The 21017-nt window shown below is 42.1% G+C and overlaps 1 protein-coding gene across 9 annotated transcripts in view; it reads left to right on the top strand.

Annotated features, from left to right (window-relative positions):
* Positions 1–21017, top strand: part of rims2a (regulating synaptic membrane exocytosis 2a) — a 160418-nt gene that overhangs the window by 65035 nt on the left and 74366 nt on the right. For all 9 annotated transcript variants that reach the window (XM_042490876.1, XM_042490880.1, XM_042490878.1 and 6 more), the window contains one exon: positions 14144–15087. In XM_042490876.1, coding sequence (XP_042346810.1) covers positions 14144–15087 — 944 coding nt within the window. The remainder of the gene's footprint in view (positions 1–14143; positions 15088–21017) is intronic.

Genomic DNA, 21017 nt, shown 5'->3' with positions numbered 1-21017 from the left:
TAGGACCGTCATCTCTTAATGTATGATATGTAGAATTAGGCAAAGTAGCTTCTTTGGTATTTTTTCTAGGTTCTAAGGAAGGCACTATCAGTAGGTGTGTTGGTTGAACACTTTGATCAAGACTGAAATATCATAATAACTATTGGATGAAATGCATCATAACACCAGAGCTGGTCAAAATATTCACTTGTCTAGTTCTTACGATAGAATACCTCTACATCTAACAATTATCCACCCTAACCATTAATTGACATTAGTGCTAATGTTGGCATGCTTACAGTACATGCTAAATGTTAGCATGCTAACTAAGTGTGACAATTTAGAGATGTGTGAGTCTGAGATGTCCTATTATAAACCACTGCACAGAGGATAACCCCTTTAATTTAGGTATATTATGGTTTTATTTAGATGACACATTGCTCTATTAAAGGCAGACTGCTAACTTTTACTGTATATTTAAATGCAGTTCAGCATTTGTAGGAGCATAGCCTCCTTGTCTAAAAAGAAAAATGCCCTGAGCAGGAGCAGGATTAGGTGGAATTTAAGAACGTCAAGCGAGTTGAGAGGTTTCGTGCAGAAATATTAGATTGCCATGGGTAACACTAGATGACGGTTTCATTTTCTCCCTCCATTTGTTCGCACAAGGCAGAACACTGTGAGGACAGGCATGGAAAAGTGTTGTATGAGACAATACAGGCCCAACCTTGAACCCAACATGAAGAGCTATTTAGCCTGCACCCCATCACCATTTGTCAGCAATGATTGGACAATAACCAAAGAAGCATTGCTCACCTGTGAAGGGACCTCATAGTCCTTCTCCCCACTGACTGGATCACACTTCCCATAGCTTGTCTGTCCCCTTTGCATACACCCCCTCACCCTGCTTAGTCTTGTCATATATTTAGTACAGGGAGGGCCTGGCTGTCTGTCTGGTGCATCGTTGCCGTGCTGCTGCAGTCTTATCTGTTGACAATAATAGACTCAGAGGAGATGGAAGAAAAAGAGGAAGGAATGGAGCGACCGACATGACGAGTCAAGAACAGCCAGGACTGCTGCTGGTTTGCCAGGAGGGTCGTCAGTCCGTCCAGTCCCAGTGATGCTATTTTGGGCAGCAAGGATTATTAAAGCATCCTCTGACTCACCCCTCAGCTTTTTTCATTACCTCCTCACTTTCTGTGTAGCCAGACAGCCACGCAGCGTCACTGCCTTTGATTTCAAATGCAGCTTGCTCACTGGAATGAAAAATGCATACTTAGCAGAACCAAGAAGAAATTCATGGGTGGAGAAAGCGAGAAAGGGAGAGTGAGAGAGACAGAGAGTGCGTGTGTATATGTGTGTGTGTGTGTGCATGTGTGTACGTGTACGTGTGCTTTCAATTACTTGTATGTCAGAGAGAGAAAAAGACGGGGAAACCAGGGTTCTTAAGACATTCTTTTTTCAATGCAGATATACAGCCTAGTGTTTGCTTACAATAGAATTTGCAGGGTTATGAATAGCGCGAAAAATCTCGATATGTTCTCTACACAGAGGGCTTTATAAAAATGAACAATGACTGATGAGCACTGAATGGTCGACATGCTACAGCTCAGCAGCAGGCAGGAAGGGAGGCTTTCTGTGGATATTCCCTCATGTTAAACTGGAAAGTCTTAATAATGTGTTTGCATGTGGGGCATGTTACAGTTAAACTGTGATTAGTTGCACACTATTGTTCCTCACTTTATGATGCCTTAATTTTACCTGTGTGTGTGATCATACAGCAGGATGATGCATGAGTGCTACTTTAGAGTGTAGCATAAAAATATTACATAAGTTAACTATCAACTCTGACTCCCCTGATTTAGTTTTTGCTGACCCTCAGTGGTTAAATTAACTGCAGTGATGTAGTAATGTACTCCAGGATTTGTCAGTACACTATGACATCACCGCTGGGTGTAGGTATAGGTGCAGATTTCTGAAAACTCCCATTACTGATGACGGATGTGGTCAGATGTACAACAGACTTGAAACTTTCAATCAGAGAGGGCATTGAAACACTTCTTTTCAGCCTGGCACCAGGTTACTCCTTTGAAAACTAGGACAGTAACTGTTCAGTGTGACAGTGACACTCATGTACTAAAGTAAACATTTCTTCCCTTTTAAATCCAGGTGTGCCTCTTTCTATCATTCTGTGTCCCCTCTAAATGCAGAGGTTTTTGCGGGTCCCTGAACGCAGCACAGGCGGAGCTCTGCATAAGAAGCAGCAGCAGAGTGAATGCAGACTTTAAGACCCATCACTTAAGGGTTAAGTTTCACTTGCAATGCTTCTGACATTCTTCTTCTTCATCTGTGCCCATAGTAAGCTCTGCGCTCCCAGAGTGTGTTGGCATGAATAACCAAACATTATATATATATATATATATATATATATATATGTAAACAGCGCATATAATTAACAATTCAGCTCCAAAAAAATGAATGAATGTGTGGGACACCCTGTAGTATGAATTAAATACATCTCTTCTCCCTGCTCTTTAAAATTAATTGGTTTTTTTTTTTGCTATACATGCCTTTTCCAAACATTTACTGAACAGCAGAAATTGTAACTTGACATAGTTTGAAAAGCACAGGTGTTTGTAATAACATTAACCATAGCTTTGCTCTAGTGTCCCACTAAGCCATGACTGTGTAACGGTGAGCCTGCATGCACATTACCAGGAGCCTGAAACTAAAGCATCTAAAAAGAAATCAGTCGTCATTAATTTTATCATTTACAGATGTGTTAAAAAAAACATTTTTCCACTTTGACAGGCCCTATAGTCCCAATAGAAGTAAGGCTTTCTTAAGTTAAAAGCCAGTTCTTGTTTCCCATGTGTAATCACAGAGGGTGTTATGTGGTTTCTTTAGAAGGGATGAATATGATGACGATGTCTTTCATGTGGTGATCAAGCAGTAAGGTCTGGTCACAGATGAGTGCCAATCACGTGTATCTTCTCATAGGATCAAATACTTAGTAAAACTGTTAATTACTTCATAGAGCTGTGGTGTTGATTACTTACAGACCCTCCAGAGGACACCCTATACCCCACACTGCAACTGCATTATAGCGCAACTCTGGTCATCTCAAGCTGAAGTCAATAAGCGTAATTACAGACAGCAGTCTTGTGCTGCTCCAAATTTGCCCCAGTGAACTGTCTGGTTGTGTGTCTGCTTAACAGAGGTGTTTGCTTTAATAAATTCCAGCTGTGATGTGTATTTTTTTAATGCATTGGTGTTCTTCGCAGTATGACACATGCTCTGCCTTTCTAACCTTTCTCTGTAGGGAGGGGAGAAGCAAGCAGCAGTGTGACAGTCCTGACTTGTAGCTAATCTTAATGGCATATTCTTTTGGGGCTTGGCCTACATAGAGTGCTAGCGGTGCCTCTTCTTAAAAAGGAGACCCAACAGGCGGTGCAGTGCGGAAGACATATTAACTATACAGAGTATAAACATGAACACAGAAGGCACCAGTTGGTCGACTCATAGACAGGAGGATAGAGTCTGTGCTCTTGGAGCCAATTAGTGAATACACTCACAGATCTGCAGACAGTGCCAGCTGAACTGAGAGATGTGGGGCTCCACAACTTTGTGTCCACTTCAAACTTTCCACAGAGCAGAGAGACTACACTGAGGGAGTGGCTGTCATCTGTTCCTGTGAATGAAACTGTGCTACACCAGGCTGTTTGCATGTCTGTTTGTTTGTGTGTATGTGCGTGTGTTTGTGTGTTTGTGGCTCAAAGATGGCGACATTTAAAGTCGTCTTATTAAGTTTCTCATATCCGGATAAAATCCAGATGTGATTTTTTTTGCTTTTGTCCTCAGTACTTACTTTTGTGTTTACACTTAGCCTTTCTGTTAGCCGGATCACAAGTGTGATTACAATCCACGTTTTGCCATGCTGCATGCAAACCACGTCTCCCATGCTCCAGTCCAGAGGGTGGTGATAGTGCGCCTGAAGCTGTTTGATGACAATGCTAGAGGGAGACTTAATTATGCCAGTTGTAACTAAACTGCTAAAGCAGTTGTAAGTGCTTTTGCAGTTTTTCTGGGATGCTGCAGAATACAACACTTTAGCTACGTAGCAGCAGCTATTTATAAACTAACACAAATACATGACTCAGATTGATGGAAATGTGAGTGACAAAAGTTTTGCTCGTCTTCACGGGCTGTTCTCATGCTGGTCCCCCACCAACACAAATTACTCAGTGGATTCACTGGTCTGGAATCACGTACATGTGTTGTAATCCAGTGGCAACCTCTGGGGCTGTAAAATGAAGCACACAGATCACAGAAGTGCCAAGAACTGCAGTTCTTTGAATGTCCACTTGAGGTTGGCTCTAAAAGCAAGTCAATTTCAATAGTCCCCCATTTTAAAATACCCGATTTTACAGCAGAAATAAACATGTTTATAGTCTGGTGAACAAAACAAACAAACAAAAAACAACAAGAATATATAAGTCACCTGTTTAAATTTTTATTAAGGCTTAAAGTTATGCATAATTAAGGGCGGGGCAGCTTTTATTGAAAGGCTGTCTGCGAGGCATGACCACAGACTTTGAGTCAGATCCACCGCTCGCTTCTCCACAGCTCTACCCTCATGCCCAAATATGGTCACCCCTGGATTCAAAAATCCAAGAGGGTGGCGGCAAAAAAGGCAGGCTGCAGGCCTCAAAATGGGAGTCCACAAACAAATGGTTGATGTCAAGTTGGCTATTTGTCCATTATTTCTATAGTCTGTGGTTATAATGACTCCCTGTTGCATTTATGAGAAATTCAGTTTTCTTCCATTGTCAGAGGGAGCATATGCAAGTTAGTGGCTCCTTCGTCACATTGCTTATTGACATAATTAGAGTTGGGAGGAGTAAAAGTTACATGCATGTTATAGAGACAGATGCTTCTCTTCAACATCTGTCTGGAGTGCATCTTTAACCACGTTTTTTTTATCAGTCCAATCCATCTGTAATCAGATAGCTATTAAATCTGCCCCAAAGATGCATGAAGTGTCAGTGTGTGCCAAATTATTTTGACATTAATATAATTACCATGAGCAGACATGACAAGATGACACGACAAGACTGTTGGCTTACAGCTCATAATATGACAGCAGGATAGACTTGGTGGAAGAGCTGTTGAATTCCTAATCCAGTCCTCAAGTACCTGCTCTCCTGCAAGTTTCTGGTCCATCTTTTCTCACACAGCCCTGATCCATTTACATCACTGACATGCTTCTTGAAGCAGTAGAAGCAAATGTACCTGAACAGTGTCAGCATCAAGTGTGAGCTCTTAAGTAGATCTGATGTGCAGGAGTGAAAATACAGAACAAAATCTTTGCAGGACAGGGCGTACTTGAGGAATAAAGTGGGAGCACCATTTCATGGCACCATGGGAGGTTTTATTCCAGCACAGAACAAGAACGGTTTGACTTTTCCACTTTTGGAAACACATACAATTAAACCAAGTTTAGCTTGACAGAATGCATTTTGACACTTCAAAACACAGTGATGCCAGGAGGTTAAAGGCAAACTGTTCTCTTGCAATATATGGCATTTATGTTCAATGCAATCGTAATTTAAACTCAACATTCATTACTGCAGCAGTACACAATGCACTTTGACAAGCATTCAAACTCAACCAATGCCATCCAGAGTAATTTTCAAGCCATGTCATCAGTGATGCTCTGAAGTTGTCTTCTTCTCTCTTAGAGTGGCAGTCAGATGCACACTGATAGCTTCCTAAAGCCCTGCAGCCAGGCTCCATTCTTTACTCTGTGGTGACAAAAACACACCCAAAGGTCCTTTACCATTTCCCCTCCTTCTAACCTCCGTCCTGGGAAATGCTGTGTCAACATCTGATCGCCCACCTGCCCACCCTGATTCCACACTCCTGTCACTCAACTGTCACCACTGCTATCACAAACACAACATACTCCAGTAGTGTATCTTCAACGGCATCACATGGGAGGGCTGAGACCAAAAGGGGAGAACGATGGAGGGGAAGCGATTGGAGAGACACGGTGACAGACGTGAAATGTGTTTAGGCAGAACAATAAAGAGAAAGAGGAAGAAGGAAGACTTTAACAACACCCAGATACAGTCAGTCATAATACACCCAGCGAGTAGACTTATCAAACCAGGTCACTGAAAAACAGCTACGTCATCATGGTGCAGGACTAGGAAAAAAGTCTTTGATCCATTTTGTAATGCACAGAAATTATGGGGTAGTGAAATCTCTCTATCTCTCTATCCCTCCCTCCTCTGTATTTGATTTGATGCTTGAAAATCCAGCCTGTGGATTTAAAAAAAAATACATAAACCATGTAATTTGTTCAGTTTAAGGATCATAAGACCTCAGGCTGAATGAGATTAGGTGAGACCTCCTGCTCTGCTTGCGATTGGTGATAGATGTCAGCTAGTAATCAACCAAGGAATGTAATCCTTTCTTGGGCAGAGGACTGTGCGGCAGGCGGGTTGGACAGGGACGCTGCTCGACCTCCAGCCAATCGTTGCGATCACATGATGATGGCGTTAAACCCAAAAGTCAGCTTGCTCTCAGGCCCCCAGAAGCCTTTGCAGCAGGGTCATAAACTGTGCCATCTATTCACATCCAGCAGAGTGGCGGGGCACTGTGGGCGCAGCAGACCGTCGGAAACAAAGCAGGTCATGCTGATTCTTCAGTATCATTTGGATATTAGGAATTGCAGCTAAACTGGCGGGTTGCTGCAGGATTTTAACCCTGTTTGATTATACTAGGTTACGGGGGAATTGGATGTGCTTCTTTTACTCCGAGGGGCGTCCCACAGACACAGCGACCGGTCTGAGTCAGTCTTGGAAGGGAGCGTGACGCTGCATCCGTAAATGGACCGTTAGAGGCATTTTTCCTCCTCCTGTCTCCTCTTCTCTGATTGCTCTCAGTTGAGACGCGCACATTCAGCTTGTTTTCTTCTGCTCTTGCTTTCTTTCTGGTTATCTCGTTTCAATAGAGACCATTCCAGGATGTATTGTTATCATTAGAGGGCCAGATTCCCTCTAAGAGGAGAGCTCTGCAACACGGCGCCACTCATTTGTTCTCATTTGACTTCTCTCCATTATCCGCAAAGTAGAGGTGGCACAATCCCCATGGGGGCAGCGTTGCATTTTCACCTTGATTGCTTTTGGCTTTCTTATTTAACATGTTTCTTCGGCGGCAGCAGAGGCAGAGCAGACAGAGCTGGTGTCACACACTCAGTCCGAAGAGCACTGCCCTAAGACTACATTTACTGCTGCTGTCTGCGGATCATCCATAGCCTTCTAGAAGTAAAACAGGGATAGTTTTTAGTGCTGGTGGAGAGAGGATAGGAAAAACAACAAAGGCCTGGTTGTGGGCTGTGAACCAGCACTGGCACTAGGTAGTTTGAATTGGACCGGACTTTTTTTGTGAGCAGTTTGTGCACACGGCCATGTGTTTGCGTGGAGCAGCCAGGCAGAGATTTGAACTGAGCTACAGCCCAGGATCCGACATTTACTTTCAGTAAGGCTGATTATATCTCTTCAGTTAGACTACAGTTTGGATGTAGAATGTTTGATAACACATTGTGGTTTATTTATTGGTTTCACATTTAGAGTTAATACAAACATTTGTCTAGTGTGTCGTGTATTTTGTGTTTTGTTTAAATATTGTACTTCGCAGTTGATGTGTCTATAAAAAGTTATAAAAGGGAATGTAAGGCAACTTGCATGTACAGTAGGTTTTTGTGCAGTACAGTCGTTCCTTGCTGTAACATCTACAGTTAATTTCTAACAACAGTGCAGTGGCTGATTTTGCCTCAGGGATAATTGTCACAGCAACATTAGGAAGCAGCAGATTCATTATTTTGTCAGTGTGTACATGTGTCAAGGTGCTTACACATGCAGCCGAGAGCATGAAATCAGCAGCTTCAGCTAAGGGTTCATCACTCCTCACAGTCTTTCAATTATTGATCTTTGTGCTTGTGCTGTTTCTTTGGTTTTAAATGGAAAATCAACATACCTATTAGGCAAATGGGTGTGGGGATGGAAGCTCACATTGTCTTATTCTCTAGCTATGGAGTTTTTCAAGAAAAGTCTACATTTTCTCTCTCTCTCTCTCTCACTCTCTGTCTTTCTATTTCTGTTGCTTCTAAAACCTCTTTGCACCCTAACTCTATCATTACAGCAGCAGTGAGAGGAGGGGAAGAGGAAAGAAAGGCAGACACAATGAGATAGGGAAGCAGAATTAATCATATAATCACAATCACCATTTTGGTTTCCACAACTAATTATGCTTAGTCATAATGCTTTGCATTAAGAGTGTCTGCTCTGGTGCAATAAACCTGCAAACTGTTTGACCTATCACAGGCATTTGTTTTGAATATACTGTACTGTGATAAGCTGCTCTCAGTTTCCAAAATACAGAGCTATTAGAACATTTTTGTTACATATGCAACCTGCAGCTATAACTTGTTTGTCTGCAGTGTATGCCATTATTAATTGTTTATAATTAGTTTTATTTCTAGGGTGTTATGTTATTTTCAAATGCTTTAAAACTTACTTCTTGTTTTTTTTTTTTTTTATGAATAATGCAACAAATAAACATGATCCCAGTATCATTTTAACCAGTAGTGAGCATCAGTAGGATAGCACAGAGGTCTTGGACTATGTGTGAAAAAGTGTTGCTAAAGTCTTAAAGTGTTAGTTATTAAAGTGTTAACACTATACAGTAAATTCAACACAAGCCTGTGTGTTGCAGACACTCTGTGTAAATGTGTGTGTGATAACCCTCCCTTTTTTGTCGTAAACCTACATCAAATGTTAATGATTTGCCACCACAGGGGCTTCCTGTTTGATCTCAGGCCTTTCATCATAGTTGAGTAGCATTACACACACATTAACACATACAGACTGAGTGAAAGACATAGTTAGACAATCTAGTCCATTTGCAGTCTGGGAGCTCTGGCTGTGGATGTTTCTGATCAGATCCCGTCAGTAGGTCAGAGCGGGAACACATCTGATGAGGCAGAGCGGGACAACCTCTCTGCAGACAGACACACTTCTCATTACGCCACAGTATATCGGGGAATTTCACCGATTGGTTTTTGTGTCCTGTTGCGAAAAATAACAGCATATAAAGGTTTTATCGTGGCGAGCATGTCGGGTCACTTCTAATCTTTTAGGGTCACACTTTTTAATCTTTCGGGGCCATAGTGTAATCCCATGATTTTTGTGAGCCATGGATTTGATACATTATGCTGCTTTTGATAAGGAGAGTGTACTTTAAAAAGATGATTATAATATTGGAATTTAGAAGCACAGGAGGTGTATAAGGCTGTGCTGAAAGCTAAAACAGAAACCATGTTTACACAGCATCTTAGAGATGTCACTCTGTGCCTTTTCTGATTTGGGGCAAGTGTGAAGGTTTATGCCTCTGCACCACAGAGGTTTTTTGTACACTTTTTTGCTTTGGATGTCAGCCAATGATATTTTTTCTTACTCAGATATCAGAAATTACAGCCATTAGACCCCAGTGCTACATGTCACTGGAATTACACCTCATATAATTACATGTGACAAATAAAATTGATTGATCGGTCATAGGTGCATGAATTTTTTTTCTCTATGTTAGACATAAAAGTCCTTATGACGGTAATACAGTGAGGCCACTGGCACCCTCCGTGAATTGAATATTATTGTCATCACCGTCCTTGTCGCCAACTGAACGAGGCCCCATGCTTCACACACTGTCACGGCAGAGGATTTCTATAGTTAGCTCAGAGTAGAGCAACAGCAGTAATGAGGGCTGCTGTTATTCCCACCGCAGAGATGTACTACACTGTCCCGTTCAGACAGTGAACATGCCTCTCTATTGTCGGCCTGTTTGGATGATTCACTGCTGGGCGATTTTCTGTACACCATGCTCCCTGTGCTGCGGCTCAGTGCCACGTCTGTAGTGACATCACGCACGCTTCTTTCTTTATAAGGGAATGTGATGGAGGGAGCACGTCACTGTATGGTTCGTGACTCAATCGTTACAGCAGCCAGGCTTCTGTGCAGCATCACGATCCCATGCTGTCCCATCCTGCCACTTCACACTTGAAGCCTGACAGGCTTGGCTGAATGCACCATGCACACCAGCTGCATATTTAGCAATGGGTCACAGTGAACTGTCATCTTCTCCGCTTTTTTGTATTTCATGCTTCTTCTAATTCACACTCAATGTCGATGATCTCCTCCCTTTCCCTTTTCACATTTTGTTTCTCCCCTCTCTATCTCTGTCTGTGTCACTGAGGATGGAATGCAAATCTAGGATCAGCAGAGTGTGTTATGGCAGAGCTGTGGAGAGCTCAGAGGTATCTGCAGAGAGGCTATTACAGTAGCAGTGGCAGCTGGAGCAATGGGGGAATAATGCACAGTACAAAATTTAGTGCTGCGCCACCGCTCTATTGTACTTACTGAAGGCTGGTTTAGGGCCGACAGCATTAGCATCATGATGCAGATGCTGATGGAGCTGAGTGTGGTTGCTAGCTCACTTGCTAGCTGCCATAGACATTTCTCTGTTTGGACAGGAAGGACATACAAGGCTAAATGGGAGCAGGGAAATGTGATACTTGTGTCAAGATGAGTTAGAGCTCGTCAGAGAACCGTTTGTTAATGTTTGTTGTAGTTGCTATGTGCATGTTCTGTGTGCATGTGTGTGTTCAGGGTGTAGGATTTCAAGACAACGTCCCAGAGGAGAAATGAGCCTGAAGCCCCGAGGACATCCTGAGAGCCAAAGTGAAGCATTTCTTAGGCAGCCAACGCAGCACACATAAAACACACACACACACACACACACACACAAACTGCTAAACGCAGAGGCATGTACAAGTGAACACACGTGCACACGTAACACACCCCTCCATCATCATAAAGTCACTATAAAAAGATGTTTCCCATGCTCATCACACACTCCCTCACCCACCCCCGCACTCCACATTCTCTCCCATCCAAGTCACGGCGCCTGTCCCCTACTCCAGCATATCATTTCTGCTGCCGCTTCACTTTGGATTTGTGAATGAAGCGCTGCTCAGTTAGTGTCCAGGAGCAGGTCATGAATAATGCAGCAACTCTTATGTGTTTCTCCAGCCACGTCTGAATCACTGCGTTTGTGTGCTAAGGTGATAGGAGGCATTTGTTTTGATGTGAAGCAGAAAGGCGAGGTCACTTTTGTGAGCTCGCTACATCACAAACACTTCAAATGGCCTTTTGTCTTCCTCTGTCTTTGTTGTAAATAAGGATGTGTTCATTGAAGTGCACATCCATTAGTGCTGTTTTGGTTGTGTGCGAGTTTCCGCTGCATCTTTGGTGCTAAGATGTTGTTTTGCACTCCATTTGCAAGAACTCACTCATCATGCAATCAGTTTGTGGCTAATACTGTTCATCTTTTATCTTGGATTTGCTGTTGATGAAGTAATGTAGTAGGTGGTGGCATTTTCTTTGATTGTTTCAGATATGGTGTTTTTCCTGTCAGAAATTTAGAGAGCAGTACTTCATGTTTCATTTATTCCTTTGGAAAAATATTACTTCTACCAGGAATTAACACTGGCAAATCTAATAACTTATTTACTGTCTATTGAGTGAATTGCTGCATTAAAAGTTTTTCAATACTGAAGGACCAAGTCCCAACAGCAGTTACTAGTTCTTGCCTAGAGTTACTGACACGTTCAGCCATAACAGGTCAACACTGACATCCTAATTGGCTGAAATCTGCACAGATCTGTGCTAAGATATTAATTCTCAGTAATCGTATTACCAGCTATTATCTCACAAAACAAAATAATTTGATCAAATTATCGTATTAAAATACACTATTTGCCAATTATCTGTGTGAATGTGGCATCTAAAACAGCACTGATTTTTTTTGCTGTCTGGTATTGGGGATTTTTTAGTAACTGGCCAAACAGTTGTGTTAGTATGTACTTTCTGCTATTATGTCAATCTCACTGTCACGTACTAGCAATGCTTAAAAGAACATTTTGTACTGCACCATTGCTCAACTTCTGTCTCTCTAACAGCCCATATTTGAACTGTACAGTAGTTCGTGAACTATACACAGCACTCATACATCATTCTGCCTCTCCTTAAAGCTGGCACTTCACTTTAGTGAGATTATTCAGTGTTCAACACAGAGAACACAATATGCATCTTTTCCAGATGTGCCTCACCACAGTGCTTATATCTATTGTACTGTACATTCATTATAACAGTCAAGCTAACCCGACTGGTCTGTGATACAGTGGGCAGCGACCAAACCTCCTCTGTGGTTCAGTGAATTAGCCAATCACGTGAGGAGTCCTTACCTTGGCCACTGAGCAAGGCTGGCAGCAGTGATTTATGAAGCCCTTTGAAATTTATGGAGAGTTGTCACGTACAAAATTAAAGGAATGCTTCACAGAGCTTTTTCCTCACCAAAATGTCATTATTATTTTGGAGGAAAAGTGGGAGAAATGTGGGAGAAAAGTGGCTTATGAATAATTGATTCTCAACAAAAGAATAAATGCATTAATGCACGGTTAGCTTCCTCCACGCTTTTCACCCACTTCCTGGCTGGTTTCCTTTCTGACAGTCAGACAATGATAAAATGATTGATAGCTAATTTTAGGAGTATGGGGCTCCTGACTGTAACTATATTTGAAATATCTATCTTAGGAACTTGTTTTCACATAATTTCCAAAACAGCTGATATGACTCATCTTCAGTCTTGTAATAAAGATGGCAACTAGATCTTATCAAGATAAATGATTTCAGAGAATGTTTGAAACAAAATGTATCAAAAATGATTTTAATGATGTGATTTTAGTCCAGACTTTTACTGAATGTGTATTTTAATGTAGTTTAAGTTCTGGGCAACAGATGTTTTCATCAGAAGGAAAAAGGTGGCAAAATAAATAAATGAGCACCTTCCTCTGAGGTTCATAAATTCAGACAGAACTCAGACACATTGTTATTGTCTCTCTACATCTCTTCATGTCCACTGTACTGTGCACCCTGATACAATCTGTGAAACTCTGAAACATTTATCAGTGCATTGCTTTCAGTACACTGTGTAGTTCCTCATCTCTCTGCACTCACACACACATAGACACACAGACACACACACACACACACGCACACGCACGCACACACACACACACGCACACACACACACACACACACTATTAATTTGGAAATACAAACAGGTCATATCCAGACAGGCTGTGTTGTTAATCTTGTGTCATCCTGTTGTTTATAATGCATTGCAAATGAAGATGATTTAAGCACCTATATCAACAAAGTAATCAGATGCTATCAAAATGAAAATGAAAGATTGCCTATGGCACTAAAAGAGTCAAATATTGGATACAACATTGTCCGTGTGAAGGCTGCGCAACATTCTAAGTCAAATTAACAAAACAGGATCAAACTGGATTTTCACTACATAAGTATATGTTTTTCCAATGCAAATACTTGTTTTTTTGCATCTATTTAGAGACTGCTGGCTGCATTACATGTTATGCTGTTTAATTGGGCCAACACAACAAGTATGTTTTTCCTTGCACACATTTTCTGTACAATCCAAAGGCAACATGCCGTTTGCATGCATGGCGTGCTAAAAGGGGAGTACTAGTCAGCCATGTTACAGAGCATGTAGAGTCTGTTGCAGTGTGAAAAGGGAGTGGTGCTGCATCCTGCTACTTAGTTCCATTTCTCTCTTTCTGTGTATTTGTGCGTGACAGAGACAGAGCAGGCTTTCATCAGGTTTTGAAAGGGACTGAGGCCTACACAGTGCAGGGCAAAGTAAAGTGAAGCTAGAGACCACAGACTGAAGGCGTCAGCCTCAGCAGGGTTGCACAGAGATGTGATGAAGCGCTGTAAGGCTAATGTCTGACTGATACCTTACATATCCACCTGCACAGGGGAAGGCACACTATATGCTGATTGAACATGAAATTAATCATCAACATGCACACACACCTCAGTTCTTTTAAAGATAGGACTTTTATCTGGCACAGAAAAATGCTATCATATGTACTGTGTGTTAAAAGAATTAGAGACCATCCAGTTCAACTTAGACCAACCACTAAATTCCACTCTTTTGTTCACCTGTCTGTGATCTACAGGAAACGAAGCCCATCTGCATCCAGGGATCCAAACCAAAAATACGACCAAAGGGAGGGGGGTGACCACTCACAGTATGCCCCGACGGACGGCGGCATGCCCAGATCACCGTCTGACTATGGGGATGGGGACCCTCGGCGGGCTCCGCGGGGCCCACACATGTACCCAGACGTGGATGCAGCACGGATGGGCTACCGGGACCGGCGGGGCCCGGGACGCTGGCACTCCCAGGAATACCCGCTGGACCAGGAGCTAGATGGACCCAGTGAGTATGACCTCCAGCGGCAGCGCCAGGAGGAGTTCCAGGCACGCTATCGCAGCGACCCCAACCTGGCACGCTACCCTGTTAAGCCACAGCCCTACGAGGAGCAGATGAGGATGCATGCTGAGGTGGGCCGCCTGAGGCATGAGCGCCGCCATAGTGATGTCTCCTTGGCGTATACGGAGCAGGACGACCCAGGCCCCATCCGGCTGTCTCGTCAGCATCTCACCGAGCGCCGGCCGCCTATGGTGGGACAGCGCTCCTACTCTGTTGACCGCTCTTCCCCTGGACCCATGGGTCCTGGCCTCGGAGGTCACAGAACCTCCAACCACAGCCCTCCGACGCCACACCGTAGCCCTGTGCTGGGTGACCGATCTGGGGACCTGCGGAGAGGGGACATGGGTGGAGGTGATCCCATGAGGAGGCAGCAACACCACTTGGACCCCAGTTCAGCTGTCCGCAAGACCAAGAGGGAGAAGATGGAGAGCATGTTGAGGAATGACTCTCTGAGCTCGGACCAGTCGGAGTCGGTGCGCCCACCACCACCCAAGCCCCACAAAACCAAAAAGGGAGGAAAGATGCGGCAGGTGTCGCTGAGCAGCTCGGAGGAGGAGCTGGCTACCACACCAGAGTACACCAGCTGTGAGGATGTGGAGATAGAGAGTGAGTCAGTCAGTGAAAAAGGTAGGGGCCACACACACCACCAACTTCACTCTGTCTTCTCTCTCCGCTACTTTCTCTCTTTATAGATAGCTTTATTGAGCATTACTCAATTCACATGTCGCATATGATTTTTCATGTAATTATAAATCTATCCTGTGTAGTATTATACTGACAATGTTGTTGTTCAAAAAGACAGATGTCATCTCATTATAATTTAATAATTGTTGATGTCTCATGTTGATACTGATTCTTGCAGCTGTTGACTCAGATGTAACCTTCAGATTCCCCAGTCTACAGTCTCTATATGTGCTCTGTGCGTTTGTTTGTCTATATGTGTATTTGTATGCGTAGGGCTCATTATTTTTAAGACAAAAAATCTTTCTCTGAATATATACTGAATATATGTTTTTAGATTTTTTGAAAAGTACCTTAAATTTGTTAAAAATAAAAAGTAAGAACATCAATGACAGAAAATATGGAAATATATATATGTTTATATATATATATATATATATGGAATATGGAGAAAACTGATGAAAACAACTCTGTAAATTCTATTTCCTGTGATAAATAGTAAATTATTTCTGCAGAAAACAGCTTTTGATGTGTTTGATAGCATTGGATTAAAACTCAGCTTATTTTATTAGATCTTGGCTTTTTTTAGTAAAAGATTCCTAAAAAATTGAAAATAATGAGCCATACCTTTGTGCAAAGCACTATTACGTTTTATGTGTATTGTCTATGAATCTACTCTAACAGCTCCCGTGCCTTTGAGGAGGATGCTTGTGCTCTCATGAGCCAGCCAGATATGTTTCAATGTGGATGGGTGTTTATGTGTGTGGCTGTGATTTGAAATGAATGTAAAGCTGCTGCTCTCAAGGCCGTCTTTAGTTTGCTGTAATCTTAAGGCACGCTTTGTCAGGTGCTACCACAGCTTGTTCACATGGTCAGTCCATTCTAATGGACAGTGTTACATAAGTGACAGACAGAGGGAAATGGGGAAGGGGCTGTGGTGTGGGTGTCCGGTAAAACAGGGTGAGCTGAGTTAATAGCAGTTGCAGTGCTATAGTACATGAATAGAATTTATTAGGAAAAAGGGTAATGAAAGAGCAGAGGCTGATTATATGTTTTCCAGCAGTATATTTTACCTCCTTTGTCATAATGTATTTTCTATTACAGTTGCCCATTACAAAGTGATAATACAATTATGGTTCAGTCCAGTGAGGAAGGCAACAAAAACTGACTGAAAAGATAATGAAGTCATGCCATATCTTCTCTTAGGGTGTGTCAGAAGTGGGAGTAAGTTCCATAAGTGCTAATCGCAAAAAATACTTAAATCCTAATCTTTAAATCTCAAGGTACTGTGGTGAGAATCAAGCAAGTCAAGTTGAGTCTGTGCTACAAGTGTCAAGTCAAGTCATGTGAAATCTGACTTACCACAGTTAAAAGATGAGTTTTTTTCAAAGTTAGCGAAAACTGTTGAGCCTGCTTACACCTTATGCACAACAACGGAGAGTGAGCCTCTGAAATAATAAATAGTCCTTACACTTTCTAAAATGAAAAATGGTAATACAACTCAAAAAAGGTGGATGTTGTGGTGGTTGTGGCACTGAATTTTGAGCTGCAGACTTTGTATACCACTGTTCCCTTCTTACCACTGTCAACAGCAAAATAATCCTTAAATTCAAATGTTATTATTTTTTGACTAGCCCCCTCCATTATTTGCTGCCTTGTGCGTTGGCCTCTGCTGGTCTGATGAGTCCTTGTAATTTACTTGGTTTGAGTGCTTTATTGTGCTAGAAATCACTCAATCATGTTTTAAAAAACAAAACATGTCTTCTCAATATTTAGAAAAATGCAAATGTTTAGTTTTAAAAAGTCAAGTCATTTAAAGTGATCTGTCTAAGTCGGGTCGAAAAAATAAATAGGCGAAAGTCTGATTTGAGTCAAGTCATGTTGCTCGAGTCCTTCACCTCTTGTTGTTTATTGACCCATTTACAGAGCAGTACTTTTAGTGTTTTTACTGCCTGTTCTGTTGATTTTTCTAGATTAAAGCTGCCAGTTTATTCCACTAATAATGTGATTTTTTTTTATGCTGTGGGTTCAGTTTACTACAGTGTACCTAACTGAGGTGATATGCTAGATAGTGGCTCTGCCTGCCTTGTCCTGTTTTTTAACTATCACAGTAAGGTAGAAATGGACAGTCAGAGTGACTGAATTAAATGCCACTTTACATAGAATCAACATCGAAAGCAATTGTTTAGGCTGTTCGCTTCTTGACTGCTCCACCTGCATGACAGTTGTCGTAATTGCAAATTGATTTTGTTGTCAAACCTGTAAGTATGGAGACCTTTACTTCAGAGATGTTAAAGCACCAACCACAAAGAGAGGAGGAGGCACAGTTGATAAATGGAGGAATAAAAGATTGAAAGGAAAAAAGTACAGTAGCGCAGTTTGCTTTTGTCAGTAGCATCAGACCAAAGCGCCTGCCACATAGTCGAAATGTTTAATCTAGAGGAGAGGGGAGGAATTCAGTTGGTCTGCTCTGTTATGTAACTGTTCTCCTCACTAAGGGAAGCAGCCCAGCACTATAGCGCTACATTATTGATGTGGGAGTTTCCAGGTTTCCAGGTAGCCATGGAACAGAAATAGGGAGAAAAGTAGGCTGTTCTGAGGGTCAGAGTTTCTGTTGTTTCTGTCTGCTTCTGTCTGCCTCCTCCACAGGTCAGCCTGTGTAGGAGACGGAGAGAAAACAAAGGAAAGAGCTGAACTATTGACCTGAATAAGTATAGCAAACCACAGTAGCTACAGAACATTCTCGGACAGCTGATGATGTGGAGCTATCTTTGGTCTTCATTTGGTTATAATTGTCAGTTTCATTAATTTATGACATAATTAAGTCTGCTGTGATATGGTGCATGCAGAGAGTCTGATAAATGGTTCAGAAAATTCTACTGAACCATTTATTTTAAACCAGAGTGTCCTTGTTTGCACTCTTTCAAGTAGACTTAATTATATAACAGACAGCAGAGAGGGGATCCAAACTCTGGGCCCCAGATTTGGACATGTGACATTATAACAGCCATGAAGAAAGATCAGTCAGTTTTGGCAGTACATGGAGTTTACAAATGGAACAAATTTAGCATGACTGTGGAAATGGCATGGATGTATTTCAGCTGAACCAGGTTGCGCAGGTGTTTTCAGTGCTCCCTTAAAGGCACTAATTGTACTTTATATCAACTTTTTAGATTAGATTAAATTTCCCTGCTTTTACCATTAACGTGCAAAGCAGGCACTCTGATTGGCAACCGTAAAGAGTGTTTACTCTCATCAGGAGTGAGACAAAGCATAAAAAGCTAAGCAAAGAACACTAATTGTAATTGAATGTGAGGCCACAATGGAAGAGGAATGAGAAAGAAGGCAGAAAGCACCTTTTGGCCATATGTGGCCTGTCAGCATCTTAGGGTCTGTGCACTCTGCTTGACTGGCCCCAGAGATGGGTGTGTAACAGCAGACTAAGCAGGGTGCATGTCATGCCCTCAAATCTCCAACAACCCAAAGGGGGCGCCGAGGAAGGAGGAGAGTTTGATGGGATAAGAAGGTGGGGAGACCAATGGGAGGAGGAGACTGGAGGAGAGAGGGTGTGCCAGCTGTAATGGGCCTAGCTTGTGCCTGCGAGCACCGGAGACTGATTTATCGCAGTGGTCCTCTGCCTGTGTTTTCCTCCTTATTGATTCCCCCGACATGCAGTCTCATAATAGTGCCGAACAGACAGAAAAGGAGAGGCTGGCTGGCTAACTACAGCAGAGAGGTGGACATTGTGTAGTGACAGCCTAAGTTACATCCTCATTAATGTCTTCTTGGATCAGTTTTTGCACCTCAGTAACTCTGTTGGGTTTGTTGTATGTTCTATCAAGCTGGATATTAGAAAATATTCTTCGGATTTTTTTTACCTTTAATGGGTAGTTTAAATGTGTTTTGTGCTTAATAGTAGAAGTTGGCCTTTTATGTTAGAGTATAAGTTGATGTTTTAAGATCTGCGTTCACCAAGGTTTTAACATGACACTGTATCACCTTCCTAGCATGGTGACTATGTTTAAACATACACACAGTTTCACCCCTGCCTCTTTTCTGCTCTCGCCCCTTGAATTGTAGTAAAAACAGCATCAATAATTAATGATCCAATTAATAGTTTACACTGGTTTTTATTGAGCTGTCAAAGTGATGGAGAGCCTGCTGGTGGTGAACTCCGCCACTGCCTGCGCTCTGCCTTTGCCCTGAATCAGCACTTTGCTGGGCTTCGGAGTCGGGGCGAAACGGCAGGGCCGGGCGCAGACTGCTGATGCTCACAATTTATGGCCGTGATGAGTTTCCTGCTCCCTGAAAAACCACACAGTGCCTCGCTGGGGATCAGTGCCCAATTGTGGTGTGCCACTGTTAATAAAGTTTCAGGGAAAGAAAGGGGAAAGGCTGGATGTACCTCCATGTTGGTGCCCAGTCAAATTCTTTTTGACAGACATTGAGGGTGATCTGGGGTAGGCGGAGGAGTGTGATGGGAGGAAGGACAGGCTCAGGTGGAGGTGAAACTCTGACTGATTCGACTTTGAGATAAGATGTGTAGCATCTAAATTTAATCCAGCTAGAGCTCCAAAATAGACGAATAAATACAAATATCGCAGCAGAAGCTGATGTACATGATATGTTTCTTCCTCTCCCTGATCATAAACGCAGGCCTTGAGCTGTTTGGACTATCATGGCCACATTAGGCAAGTGACTTCAATGGAGAGTGTCTACCACGCTAAACTGGGCTCTGGTGTTTATGCTGCCGACAGAATAGCAGCTGGGAGGCAAAGAGGGTAATCACTGTTGTCAGCTGTTGGTTAAAAGGCCGCAGAGGGCAAAGCCTGTCTGGGGACATCCATAATGTTTTATCACAGTGCATAACTGTGTACAGTAAGTAGTTTTAGCACTCCCAAAGACTGATGGATGGATAGTGATAGCAGAGGGAAGGAGGGAAGAAGGTTTGTTTGTTTGGCTTAGACTGACCTTGCAACTTCGACACAACTCTGAAGATGAAGAAAAGTGTACATGTGGAAATCACTGGAGAGTGTTTACTCTGACTGGTATGGATATGGATATTAACATCAATAATAATTGCGCTAAAACCCAATAAAAATGGCAAAAGTCAATGATACTACTTTCATATAGGGCTGTTCCTAACAACTAATTTATCTGATGTTAAAACACAAGTTGAAACTTAGACCAGTTAACCCGTCTAAAAGCAAGGATACACTCAGAAAACATTTAAAACTAAGCACAATTAATCTTTAAGGTGAAACATTGTCCTAAAAACTATTCTATATATTATAAGAGGCATTTGAAATTGCTCATCACATTTTACCAAATTGTATTTTAAATGCAGCTGAAATGTGCGGGACTTTGCACCGTGCATTATGAACATTATACATTATACAACAAAACAACGTTACAACAACTCAGAAACAAATGACATAGATTGCAAGCAATATACTTTAGAAAAAATAAATCTTGAGACATTTTCATTTTCATTGACTAGTAGACTGATGTGCACATCCCTACTCTCAGCATCACCCCAGAGAAGCGCAACATTTGTAATATCAAAATCTGCATCATAAAAACTAAGATACACAACTTCTAAAACTATATTGCAAAAATAATATTAAGAGCTATGTCTCAATTTTGTAGAATAAAAAAATACTGGAACACAATATAACTTTAGTAAAGGATCCTAAATAAAGTTGTATTTTCATAGTTTGGACCATTATTGTGATGACTAATAATCACATGGCACTTGGCGAAAATCAGTTGCAGAGATATGGGAACAAAAAGAAATCAGACGGGGCAAGAAACATGAGCACTGAGACAATCAGACAGGCTTTAAACAAACCTCCTGTTAGCCTAAATTAGACAGC

Source organism: Plectropomus leopardus, chromosome 7 (genome assembly GCF_008729295.1).
Source record: "Plectropomus leopardus isolate mb chromosome 7, YSFRI_Pleo_2.0, whole genome shotgun sequence".
NCBI classification, from domain to species: domain Eukaryota; kingdom Metazoa; phylum Chordata; class Actinopteri; order Perciformes; family Serranidae; genus Plectropomus; species Plectropomus leopardus.
Note: the sequence above shows the minus strand (reverse complement) of the source record. Positions and strands in the feature narration are given on the sequence as shown.